The sequence below is a fragment of the Diadema antillarum genome, unplaced genomic scaffold (assembly GCF_040938485.1).
Source record: "Diadema antillarum isolate AM-2024a unplaced genomic scaffold, OU_Dant_1.0 scf00000117, whole genome shotgun sequence".
NCBI lineage: Eukaryota > Metazoa > Echinodermata > Echinoidea > Diadematoida > Diadematidae > Diadema > Diadema antillarum.
The window spans coordinates 1,945,793-1,959,895 of record NW_027271006.1 but is presented as its reverse complement, the minus strand read 5'-3'; the positions used below and the strand labels follow the sequence as shown (position 1 = coordinate 1,959,895).

At 39.8% G+C, this 14,103-nt stretch overlaps 1 protein-coding gene across 1 annotated transcript in view; it reads right to left on the bottom strand.

Annotated features, from left to right (window-relative positions):
• Window positions 1-238: 238 nt before the first annotated feature.
• Window positions 239-14,103, bottom strand: part of LOC139719943 (transmembrane protein 26-like) — a 42,609-nt gene continuing 28,744 nt past the window's right edge. The window contains exons 2-6 of the mRNA XM_071631323.1: window positions 8,671-8,845; window positions 7,840-8,040; window positions 4,178-4,330; window positions 1,477-1,796; window positions 239-991 (exon numbers count right to left, since the gene is read on the bottom strand). Coding sequence (XP_071487424.1) covers window positions 634-991; window positions 1,477-1,796; window positions 4,178-4,330; window positions 7,840-8,040; window positions 8,671-8,845 — 1,207 coding nt within the window. The 3' untranslated portion in view covers window positions 239-633. The remainder of the gene's footprint in view (window positions 992-1,476; window positions 1,797-4,177; window positions 4,331-7,839; window positions 8,041-8,670; window positions 8,846-14,103) is intronic.

Here is a 14,103-nt window from a genome sequence, read left to right as displayed (position 1 = left end):
ACAGCACGGCATGATAGGAAAGTGGTTTAACCTCGTCATATTCTTTCGCATCAACATGATTAAGCGCAGTAGAAAGCTTTCCCTGCTCCCTCCCAGAAGTGTCCGATTAACGTTCTCCTTAGCCTTTTGTCAAGGCCCTCTCGCTGTATGGTGAAGAGAGCCCAGCTGAGTGGGGTTGCGCTGGCGCGCTCGGCTGGGCTCGCTTCGCTCGCCCATTACAGCGAGAGGGCCTTGACAAAAGGCTACGTTCTCCTCTGAGCAAGTCAAATATTTTCATCTGAAAACACAGAATATAAAGCTTCATGAACATTCATGGAAACAGAGATTACGTGCACTTTTCTTTAAATGTTCCAGCCATTCTCAATTCGCACATAATAACAATATCGTAATCAAATCATATACAAGCAGAAATGGTATGGAGAAGAAAGCAAAAAGCGTATTCTATCCTAGTTTTACTACCTAACTACTATCTAAAGACACCATCTTTGAATCAATAAACACTATCTACGTATATGAGATTTCGCACTGCGTAGAAACAGTAGTTTTCTAAACAAGTTCATGGAGCTAGATACAAACTTCGTGTAAGAATAATGTTTTGCTTCACAAAAGGGATAACTTAAATTCGGATTAACGTCAAAACGACTTTGGATGAGACTCGTCGTGTACTGAAACGTTCGTGGTCGGTCGCTCCGCTTGAGACTCTGCGAACTGGCCGTTGAATTCTGACGTGGCGTTGTCGTAGTCGGAAAGCTCTTCCCTCTGATCGACGATGTCAGCAGCCGGCCGCTGCCTCTCAACGTCTTGCTCCTGGTCGTTCATCTTGTCGTCGCCGCCGTCACCAGTGCCTCGTTCTTGCCCCGTGATGAGAGTGAGGGGGAAGGCAGGCAAGAGAGGCATGGCCTGGCCGGGAGTCAGGGGGTCGATATCGGGGATCAGTCGGTGCTGTGACACGCTGTGCTTAGGGCTCGACTTGTGGTCACGGTTGCGCAACCTGAAAACAACCACGACATAGAAAAAGATATTGTCAGAAACATTTGTAGCTTCTTTCATGTAACTCCTGTTTTAGGTTAAATTCGTAGTTTACGTCACTGCTAAAACTATCAGGACTTTCTCACCAATAACACACAAACACATACAAGATATATTCTCTCAGATCAATGTGGCATGTAAACAAAATGGCCGCCGACTAGAAAAGAGTAGAATTTGACGATAAGCTTTAGAAAAGATTCCTTGTAGGATATGTGCTCCTTCTTCCACTGTGTTATGTTGTAAGCATGAATACAAAGTTTCTTCATTGCTCCAGTTTATATTCACCTTTATAATTCTTCTAAAGATTAATATATACAAGCACATTAAAAGGAACATTACAACAATAAGTTTTATTGTTCCTTAATAGATCAAACAAAAAAATGATAAGCAGGAAGAATCGATATCACAAAGAAGAAATAACCACTGATTTTAATGCTTCAAGCTCACTTCAGGTCGTGGTGGAGTTGTCGCTGGCGTCGTCGTTCGTTGGCGTGTTCCGTGACGTAGCGGCGGCTGCGATCCCGATAGCGCACCACCGTGCGGACTATCGACGACGACTGGGTCTCCGGCCGCTCGATGCAGATGACGAGCAGCCGGTAGACCTGGAGGAGCATGATCAGCATGTTCTTGCAGGTGAAGAAGATCATCATGTGGTTGACAGCGTCCTCAACGGTGAGGAGATAGAGGCGCATCGTCAGGAACGGCCCGTCCTGCATGATGACTGTTGCCATTATACCCCACACTTCCGTCTCACAGCAGTACGTCACCTGTTGTCGGGTTCGATAATAAAAAGGCGGGAAATGTTAAATGGAGCAGATATTGATTCTTGGATAGAGCCCCTATTATTATGCATTAAAAAAGCAGCAATATTACATTCTTGTGCTGATGTATGCTACATTATCATCTCATGAGTGCAAATGAAGGTAAATGCCCACATGAAATCTTAATCATGTTCTGATTTCATTTCTGCTGAATCATTATTATACAATAACAGAACGGAAAGGCATATAAACATAATAAGAGGCATAAGTGTTTTGAAATTATTTCTTGGTGTGACATTGCGTCAAATATGACGATATTATATCTATTAGTGAAAAATTGAGCAAAGAAAATGAATACAATACAGGAGAAACACGGACATTATACTAGTACTTGAATAATACTTAGGAGCGTTGGAGGAAAATACAGAAGATTATCTTGATAAGAAAAGCATAGCTTTCATGGTGACCTTGTATTCATCTCAGTATATTATAGGATTACGGTACATCATCATGATTGTGTTTGACCATGGAGCTACATTGTAGCTCCATGGTTTGACTGAAGAGAAGAAGCTATATGGTCAAATAATGAAAGGACTATTCGAGATAGATAGATAGATAGATGGATGGATTGATTGATTGATAGAGAGATAGAGAGATGGAAGAAAATATATTTTACAGTATCATACCCAGGAGTAGATGAAAGGTGCGCTTTACCTACATTGAAAATCACCATTCTGCTGTCAGGGGCGAAAGTGCCCAAACAGCCAAATGCACGTGGACATCGCGAGTGCAATAATTGAAACGACCTACTGAAGTGGACACTATTAAGTCCTAACAAGTAGTTGACCCACTTTTAGTCAAGTTAATCTAATGTCTGCAGCTGAAATCCGCGATGCTGTCGGCTCAAGCTCTCCTTTTTGATGTGAGATATTTTTAAGTTATGTGCACTTGGAGCGAGGAAAAATCAATCGCGAGAGAAACGACGATTCGCTTCAAATTAAACAGAAAATCAACGTAATGCATTACTGATAAAAACTTTAGAATGTGTTTAGAATTTATTGACATATCCGAGGACGTGTGATAATAAGGTAATGGAAAAGAAACAACCTATCATGATTCTCGATATCAATGCATGCCTTTAAGAGCTCTATGTATGGTGTCGATTAGGGAACTCAAATTTGTTGCGACACAGAAAATTACCTGTTGCTTTTATCGCCCGGACAGGGGTAAATGGCAAATTATTCACTGTTCGGCATTTCCTAAAAAGGGTATCTATTACTTTCAAACCTTCAAATAGCAGCCTCGAAATTTGATTAAGTTGGAAATCCGGATTGTTCATTTTGGTCTGTTATTTTTTTTGTCTTCCCCAAGACATTCATCAAAATGTTAGGAACACTGCAAAAAGTCCGGTGTTAAATAGTGAACACCGAGCTGGTGTTAAATTTTCGGTGCTCATTTATGGTGTTAAATTAACACCTCCGGGTGTCATTTCCAAATTTTAAATTGTTTTTTTGAAGAGTTTCTTAGTAACTGCACTTCTTGTTGATTTTTAATTTAAACAAGACGATCAAGAATTTTACATTAAAATACTAGATTTTTGAAAAAAATGTGAAAATAAATTTACACCAAAGTAACACCAGCTGGTGTGGTCTCTTATTGAAGCTGGACGGGTGTTAAACCATTGATATTAACACCAACAAATATCAAATCAACACCATGTGGTGTCATTTTTGAATTAACACCAGTACAGTGTCAAAATAACACCAGGTACAGTGTCAAATTAACACCACGAAGTGTCAGGTGAACACTTTTCAACACCATCACAGTGCATTTTTAACACCTGTGTGGTCCTTTATTGAAGTTTGATCGGTGTTAGATTTAACACCCGTGGTGTTAAATCTAACACCGATGTTTTTACAGTGAAGCAATATCTAGACTTCCTTTTCTCTTGGATACCCTTAACTTTGTAAGTACCACTGGCTACCTGTTTGGAAACTGTATCAAGTCTTGTTTTGTGGCGATGGTTTGTACAGGGTTCACGATAGTGATGAAGGCCTGGCCAGGGGGCATTTGATGAAGCATTTTGTCAGATTTTTTTTTTCTTTCTGACAAATTTTCATTAGCTACTGAAACCCTATCATCTGATTGACTGACAGCAAATTCGCCCGATAAATTTGTCGGACAAAACGCTTGATGAAATGCCCCCTTGGTTTCATGCCCGAAGGAGGAAACACTCAAAACTTCGATAAATGAAAATGAAATTATTAACAAGGTATGTGATTGATAAATAGGCAAAAAAAATGTAAATAGCAATAAACAAGAATCATGAAATGGCATTTCTATCAAAATAAGAAGACAATTAACAATTTCATTGCTCCTGGGGCTACCTTTGGGGCATCGTCTTTCTTTTTCTTTCGTTGGCTGGTTCCCGCCACTCGAGGTTTTCTCGCCTTGGTGGCCGTAAGTCCTAAGGTGAATTGCAGAAGGCTCCATGTCCATAGTGACAAAATGCAGATAACCATAATGCGGTTGCAGCGAACCTACAGGACCAAAGAGAGAGAGATAAAGGCGAAGGGGCAAAACGATGTTAAGTATGATTAACCTGCAATGAGTAACATTTTTCCCCGCCACTCTTCGTCTTCAAACAATATCATCCATTAACAGCATCTTCCGTTCAGGGTTCACGTCTTAACGTCTTTGTTGAAAGCAAACTTTGACCAGGATAGTTTGATGTGGTCGGCAAAAGCCAAATCGAAGGCAAATGGGAACAACATTTGTAAACACACAAATAGATGTTATAAAAATGAGAATAAAACAACAGTAGCGTCGTGTGCCAAATGTTACGGGACCGTTCAATGTCACATGAAAGTGTGTCGAAGCTTAGCACAACTGCTCAATGTGTGCGTGTGTATGTGAGTGTTGGCTTTTCATCAAAATTTTGAGAAAATGATCTGGAAATGTCGGATCTATTGTTCATTGTTACTGAATGATGGTCACAGCGTGGCGTCGTGGTCCAAACTTGCCCAACAAATGAGAATCAGTCGGATCCGTAACTACGGCTGTGGAATCAGTCCTATCACCGCTCCCTCGGGTCTAAACTTGACAGGTTATAGCAAGGTGAATAGATCATGTAACCCAGCTGACGAGCGCTCAATTTGAGTCAATATTATGGCTGTAGAATAATGTATATGAATGCTTTAAGTCACCTCTCACATTACGTCATTGTCATTTAGTTCTTGCTGTTATGTTTCATTTTGGTTGTTGGCACTGCTCTTGTTGTCGTTGATGATGGTGATAAATTGCAGTGCAAGTCACTTGCAAAATCATGCGTAAGTAAGCATGAAGATGTCCGAAGAATATAGTCAATATAGCAAAAGGACACTCCTGTTCGGTCTTATTTGAACCCTAAACCTGCAGCCTACCTGTCCTTATTTTATTCATTATAGATTTATCAGCACAAATGTACGTAATGCACAGTGGTCCTTCTGCGATAAGAACGCAGTCTGTCATGACATCAATATTTTTCAAAACAAAACAAACGCAAAAGCTAAAATCCACAATAATGGTGAGTTTGGATTAGTAAGAAAGAGAAACATTTACAGAAACAGTGGTAGCTTTATACCTATATATAAATAGTGATGAATCCAACGCGCTTACTGTTAGATGGTTTTTGTAACGTATTTGTAGGAGTTGCTGTACGATTGGTTTCTACCCGTATCCGGGCAATTACCCCAAGAGGGCAATTACCCCCGGCTAAATACTGGTTAGTGGTAAGTTTAGAGTAAAGATTAGGGTTAGGGTTAGGTTTAGGGTTAGGAGTTTGAGTTAGGGTTAGGATTAGGTTCAGGATTAGGATAAACATTAGGGCCAGGGGAAGGGTCCGGGGTAATTGCCCAGGGGGGTAACTGCCCTATAGACCCGTTCCTACCTTTAAATCACGGAAATCGAGCTAACGCCCTTCACTATAGCTGGATAAAAAAATCGCAGCTCTTGTTGGCACATCACATCAGGCATATCGATCTAAAACTTAACAGGGATTAATAAGAGCATGGTATCATACTCTCATGGAACAGGAGCAACCCATTTTCATTAGCGCCGCGTTCCGCTAAACGTTACAATTAATGAATGTTGATGGCATTTGCACTGTGGCTGGAAAGGCGACATGGACGCTAGTCAATCAGTTGCCATTAGCGAAACTTGTGAAAAAAAAAAGCCACAGAACACTTCATTGTTAACTACATAGCATTGCTTAATTAAGGGGTGAGGATTTGTAAGGAAGGAAAGTTGTATCTTTGGTAATGTAAACCAAACCATTGCACCCAAATGTCACTATATAGGAATGTAGTATGTGTAATGTATAGTTTGACTTCTGTCTTTAAAGGCTATGTTCACATTGCAGCATTGAGTTTGTGCATTCTACATACTAAACTCAGTGAACGTTTTCATATTAGTTATTCACAATCATCGCAACCATATTGGATGAAAATATGGTTGCTGATGACAATTATAATGATACCTTATCTGCAAATGTGTTTACGTCAGCAATGAAGATGTAGCCCATTAAGAGTGGATAGAAAAGAGCCCTTTGGATATGTTGGAGAGGAAAGGGTCCTTTGGAAAGAAAGGGTCCTTTGGAGAGAAAAGGGCCCTTTGCGGAGAAAAGGTCCCTTTGGATAGAAAGAGGGCCTTTGGCATACTGAACACAAAGTACATTCCACTCGGGCGGACCAAACCCTCAACCTTGGGAACGAGTCTATTAGCCTAATGGTCTACCAGCTCACCGGAAGTGGCGTGAGTATCCCTCCCTGCAGTGTACTCATGCCGATTATCTGCTGTCTAATTATGATCGAGATTCGCATTAGCAAGCAACATGTAATAACCTAATTATTGATGTACTGTAAATGCCAAAGCCTGGTGTACCGCTGCATACCACGGCAGTGCTGCATGTGTATCTCTTAAAAGCGACACCCCTCCCCTCTCTCCTTCATCGCTATCTGCAACTTCGAAACTTGTATGATGATTTAAGTAGAGCAGTTAGCGATGTTAACGAATTGATTGACAGGAATGAATTGATAAAGAATGGAAGATCATTAAAGGATACTTCTCCTGATTTGTCCACTACTTTTACTACACCATTTATAAGAAGGGGATGACACGTTAGCAAAACAAAAACAATTACAAAAACTACTTTCAAAAACGCACGTCGTGAATATCAGCGTGCTATCTAAAAGCAATGTTTACTTGCTAGTATTGCATGGGTATGTGTTTGTTTGATTATGTAATTGTACGGTTGTCAGAGGAACATGCTTGTTCTTTAAAAGAATGTACATATGTCTTACACACACATACATACACACACACACACACACACACACACACATATATATATATATTATATACTTTTGCGAAAGAAGTCACCGCTACAACATTATCCCAATTCACCGCTACGTGAATCTCATTGCAGATCCAGCTGAGGCACGCGGCTGGTTGTTATTCATAACTCTCTGCCCCAAAAAGGAACGTGCGCATAAAGAGTTGAAAGGTTGTGTCCGTCGGGTATTCGAGCTTGGGTCTGCCTGAATCGCTATGACGTCTCCGTGGCCGCGCGGTTAAGGCATTGGCGTTCCATGCCAAAGACCGGGTTCGATTCCCAGCGAAGACCAATTTTTCAACTCTTGCGCTTTTCCAAAAAGGAGGAACAGTAAGAGGAATAATGATGTCAAAGCTACGCACCAATTTCTCCTTCCTTTCTCATATCTCATATATATATATATATATATATATATATATATATATATAGGTCTACATAAAAAAAAATATATATATATATATGTGTTGTTGTTGTTGTTGTTGTTGTTGTTGTGTGTGTGTGTAGTAGAAATATCACATTAATTATACCCATGTATATTTGTCAATCAATTAAAGAACGCTCAAAGTATGAACACATTTGTTAAGACCAAACGTTTGATCTGATTTCCTTATAGAAATGTAAGTCCCTTTCATTAGGAATACATGCACAAGCCTCATCTCAACATCTGAGATTTATTACCTGTTCCAGTTTCAGTCCCTCCGTGACGAATTCCAAGATGTCGGCCGCGATCCCAATGTAGACCAGCAGGAGCTGGGACAGTTGATCCCGGGTTAGGTCCCCCTTTGGCAGCAGCCAGCGACCGAGGATGAGGACGAAGAGCAAAGCCTGCTGCAGCGCCACCGACCAGCTTTGGGCGGACAGGAATAGGTTCACCTTTAACTGGTGTGGGAAAGGTGAAAGGTTAACAGGAAGTGTTTGAGGGGACTCTGACTGACGTAGATATTTTCATCGAGGAAAACGATATCTGATATGGGACAACAGGCCTTTGACATTCACTCAATACAGGTTGGGTATGAATTTCATATGTTTAAGTCTGTTAAGTAAAAAAAAAAAATCACCTTAAAGTTGATGAATTTCATTTGCGCATTTGGAATTGGTTTGCTAACTTCAAAAGCCATCGAAATAGGCCTGAAAATCATTAGTCATCATGTCACATTATATTTCGTTTGATAAAAAAAAAAACAGTTCACCACGAGCTGACGGTTGGTCCACCTTAGTCAAACTTTATCTTTAAAAAAAAGAAGAAGTCATCCCAACAGAGGCAGAAAGGGATAAGCCTCGACGAAAAGAAGCCAATTGATACAATGTCTAATCTTGTCTACTTAATGTCCCATGTTCATCTTCTTCCATTCAGTTTTCTTATTTTTCTTATCATTTTTTTTTTTTTGGGGGGGGGGGATTTTATTATTTGAGTAAGTTTATATGATAACTATGTTGCTAAACTGGGGATTTAACCGAAACAGAAAATGGACTATTATTTGTACTTAAATTTCTTGGTTAGCTGCTTACCCCTGAGATGATCTCCCCGACAAGCTGTGTCTCGTTCAGTCCAGCTTCCTCGGGCGAGATGCAGTTCCCGCCATTGTGCTGTCGGTACTCCAGCCGATCGGACAACAGAGACATCTCCAGTAACCACAGCGACGGGACGGTGGCCACGAGAAACAGGAGAACGCTTGGACAAAACCTGGCAAGTGAGGGAGGGGGTTGAAGGAAATTTAGAGCATGTTGATTGCTGTGATTCCATAATCTAGACAACACGTTTTACGACAAACTTAATAATAATAATGATAATGATAATAATAATAATAATAATAATAATAATAATAATAATAATAATGATAATAATAACTATAATGATAATAGTAATAATAATAATAATTATTATTATCATTACCATTATTATTATCATTATTGTTATTATCATAATTATTATCATGTATATCATTGTTATTATTATTATCATTATTATTATTATAGGTAGTATTTATAATGCCCCTTTCTCATTCAGTCTGACTGCTCAAAAGGCATGAAATAAGGTAAGGTGAAATTAAAACACACACAAGCTTGAAACACTGATGTATTTGAAGCTTATCATCACTCAAGAAATGACCTGAACAATCACAGACGCACATACACACATACAAACACACACACTCAGGCATACATAAAAACAAAACATTTGCTGTGGTTTATCGTTGTTGTTGTTATCATTAGGTTGGGTGGTTGCTCTTGTTGATGTTGTTTTGCTCAATTTGATGAACTATCCTTCAAGAACGTACCAATGGTTATCGTCCTATGTTGCTTCAGGGTGCTGTTCGTTATTCCGAAGGTTCGTTATTCCGAAGATTCGTTAATCCGAAACACACAAATTCCCTATACCTAGAGGTTCGTTAATCCGAAAATGAAAAAGGGTTCGTTAATCCGAACATTTGTGGCGTTATTCTGAAGGTTCGTTATTCCGAAGGTTCGTTGATCCGACAATGAAATAGGGTCCGTAACGAACCTTCGGAATAATGAGCTGTGTTTCATTTTAGGATTAACAAACCTTCGGAATAACGAACCTTATTTCATTTTCGAATTAACGAACCTTCGGAATAACAAACCTTATCACATTTCGGATTAACGAACCTTCATAATAACGAACCTTCGAAATAAGGGACTGTAACCGTTGCTTCACACGGCAGCACCAGCACCAGCGATCTTTACATGGATCACTGGTACTACATCTTCATTCTCCTATTGCTACTCATGCACCTCCTCTATACCTTTCTATTCTCGTCATCTTCATCTTTCATTCACTTCTCTTCCCTGCTTCCTTGTCCTTCTCCATTAACCACTATTCTTTCATCTACCACTAGTTTCACTGAAAACGGCTACTGCTACTTCTGCTACTATGATTTCTACACGCCGTCAATATCAACTACTACCGTCATGTGTACTTCTGCTGCCACAACTTCCGCAGTTGATGCTATCACTACAGTTCCTGCATGTTCATCCTCTTGTATCATCATCGAATGCTATTTCTTCAACAACAAACACATCTACGAGTAGAAGTAGGGGGAGCTGTTGCAGCTGTTGTAGCTCAGTGGATTAGACCATAGACTATCCATCTTAAGGTCCCTGGTTTGAGTCCCCTGGCTGTAGCGGATGTGACCCCCTATGCTAGGCACTTTATTCTCGTTGCTCTGTCCTTTGGCGGGATTACAAAGGGGGTCATCCCACGAGACCGACACCCATGAGTTATATGGCCCAGGATTCAGACAGTGAATAAAAGTCCATGAGTCATACAACCCATGGGGTCGACACTATAGGCAAATAAGGCCCATGAGTCTGACACAAGGCAAACAAGGCCCAAAAGTTTGATACTGTACTAGGCAAACAAGGCCCTCGATTTCGACATTAGGTCAAAACCGAACCAAGGGGCTTAATGTGTCGATCTCGTGGGCCTTGTTTGCCGAAAGTGTCGAACTCGTGAGCCTTGTTTGCCGAGATGGACTCATGGGCCTTATTTGCTTAGTGCCGAACTCGTGGGCTGTACGACTCATGGGTGTCGAAGTCGAGACGTGCACCAAATCAAAGCTGTATGTCCCGTGATTGCTTGCCAATAAGCATTCAATGTCACGTACAACAAGTATAAAAATCAAAGTAAACTATCCAACACGATCGCTTTGAGTGCTGAAAGATAGAAAGAAGATGGAACAATTAAAAACACTTACTAGTATACTAATGTTAGTAATAGATTTAATGACTTTCAGGGTAAGTTTAGACCACAAAATGCCTCTGCCCTTTAGATCTGATGAGATTACGTAAAGTGAACGTCACAGTTGTGTTGGACACGATTATGAGCAAGTACCTTCCGATGCAGTGGGCTAGGGATTGGTCACACAGCGGTGTGGATTATCGCCCCATTTTCCCTTGTATTATGGTCACACGATTAAAGGCGGGTGTTTTGTACTGGCATCAGTGTCTTGGCATGTCTAGATGATTTAATTGCCAACTCGGTCTACGCTGGTTCCGTCCAGCAGGATGAGGGAACAGAGTTGATGATATTTTTTATATTCTTAGATGGGGACTCAAGCGTGACGAAGAGATAACACGCCTATTGATAATGAGAGCAGGAATTTGACGCATGGAATCACACACCAGTCATACAGGGGACACTTGAGAGATGCTCTGCATTGCATTAGAGAGTCTTAAAGGATTTCTGCTGCTCTCAAGATGAATTTCATCACAAGCATTGTTATAAGATTATACATGATTGCAAAATGTGTTGTTTACAAACAAAATACACATCCGATCGAACAAAAACCACGCGGCTTCTCGATTTCAGCCTAGTCTTTGGTACTTTGAGTCTGAGACAAATCAAGGGTGCTTGATACATTAGCGTAGGTGATAATGATATTAACAATGTTGTTGATGATGATGATGATAATGAAAACAACAATGATAATGATAATATGGACAATAATAACAGTGATAGTAATATTGATAATAAAACTAATTTGTATAAAACCAAAACATAGTTTTCGTTGTAGTAAGATGGTTTTAATTACCGAGGGTAGCAGCATCTTGATATAGTAGCCATTTTTTAGATTAGTTCCTACCATTATCATTACCCCAGTATAACTATTTACACATCTTTACACACTTGTGTGAAAAAAAATCTTGTTCGATGATGAAAGCTCCAGTAATGATTCAAACCCAGAATATCCACTTATACTACATACCCATGCACAGTCCTATTGACCGCATTATCCATCGATAATACTCACTGTGTGTTCACACAGTATGCCCACATGGTCGAATCTCTGAACACACTGTGTCGAACCCTAGGCCTTCTGTTTACACAGTGTGTTCATAGAGTCAAATATATTATATTAGCACGCTGTGAACACACTGCTGGACACAGTGTTCACATGCCTAAAACGCTACACGCTCAAAAATTTGGCACTGTTTCACACTATGCTCTTCCCAGCAAGAGTAGTATTCCCTTTTGTCATCTGTATGTCATTTATATGAAATATCTATTCAAGGAAATGAAACGCCTCGTGGTTTTTTTTTTCATTGCTTTCAATATAACTCTTATATTCAAAACATTAGTCAGTGTACACTTCGGGTAGATTTAATATACTTATGTGCAAATCAATTCGTGCTTTTCTGCGTAGTTGGCACAATTTATGCTTATTGACCACTGTCTCCTACAATTCATCATTCCCGTGAAATTGTGAATTGAAATGTCGCCAGTGGTCACAGTGTGCTGACGTCACAGAAGAAGGCACAGTACACGCCTTTTGTTCTACACTAGCTCGGATATGAAATACGATTAAAGTCACAATGTCCTATATTTCTATGCACTCACAGCGGGGAGGTAAATGAGAAGCTTAATTCGTACGTAATGAGTCCCACGAGCATAAATCACCTGATCGCAATTATAGGAGAACAGCTAAAACGGGCTCCTCGAAAATCTTCCTAATTTATGACCCGTTAATATCAGGGCAGATGATTTCTCTTTTCTTCTACAATTGCATTCTCCTTTTTCGTGCACTGAGGGATTCCTGCTGGCATGTCATAATTATGATTAAAGGAGAATTCTCGGTCAGTTAAAAAGTGAGTCTGAAAAAAAAGACTAAAATATTATGAGCAATACAGTTAAAATTTGATCAAATCGGATGGAAATCAGAGAAGTTATGAAATTGTGAAGTTTGGCTGATTTTTCGAAACAGATCTCGAAAATATGAAATATAATCAAAATATAATGGAAATAAAATTGATATTAATGATAATTACAATACTGTTGTTTCTATCCAGGGTAGCCTCTTCAGTGTTGACACTGTTCTCCCGTTATTATTGCCCCAGCGTTTCCAGGTATCTATTTATACACCTTGATGGGTCCAAAAGGACATTGTGGGTAAAGACATCTTGTCAAAGGGAGCAAGCACTGAACGGGAATTGAAAGTCATGATTCTTATCCACTATGCCACACTGCCCCCATGGCACAGTGTCACCCTCCCCCCCCCCCCCCAATATGCAAATGAGTGAACTGATGATGTAATTACCTCACAATTTTTAATCGACTGTGGGAAAAAAGAACAAAATTCAATGCTTCTGCTATAAAAGTGTACACTATTATGGTATTACTGGCTGAATAACGTCAAAATAATGGTCAGTAAGATACGTCGGGATTTGAGACTGGGGCATAATTGCGTTTGAACAAAAAAAAAACAGTGGAAGATTCAAGAGCTTGCGCACAAACTATATGGCAAGTTGTGAGGCAATGACATTATCAAGTCACTCATTTGCACATTCATGTTCACTGTTCAAGAATTACTGTTTTGTGAAAACTAGCAGATCCTCACAATTTCGTAACTTCATTAATCTTTATCCGATTTTGATCAAAATTCCATTGTTGTGCCTATAAGATTTCACTCTTCCTCTTCAAAATTTTAAATGGTCCGGGAATTCCCCTTTGATACCTGACGGTGATTGGGCACGTGCACACGCACTGTCGTTTCTCCATCCCATAACGAGATATGTGACAAACATGCTATAGACTGAGATAACTTTGAAACAGTGACATAAATACATGACAGCTTGGGCTCATAGTCTCGTCTGCAGAGATCGACTCAGATATCCTGCTAAACACTTGCACTTTGGTATTGCTCAACATATATACATGGTAACAAAATATTACAAGAAGTCTTGGATAGGTTGAAGGCTTTAGGATCAACTGTTTCGGAACCAACACAAATTTGATATCTAAAGAGCAAAAACCTACACACATTATATAGGATACAATGGTATTTGGATTTCAGAGTTTGAATATTTCCGAAGTTTAGGCATGGGGAAAGAAGGCATCTGGTATAGAATGCTATTTAAACGAAAGCGAGAATATTGAAATAGGTGTTAGAGGAACATTTCACAGTAGGACCACCTCATGACAGA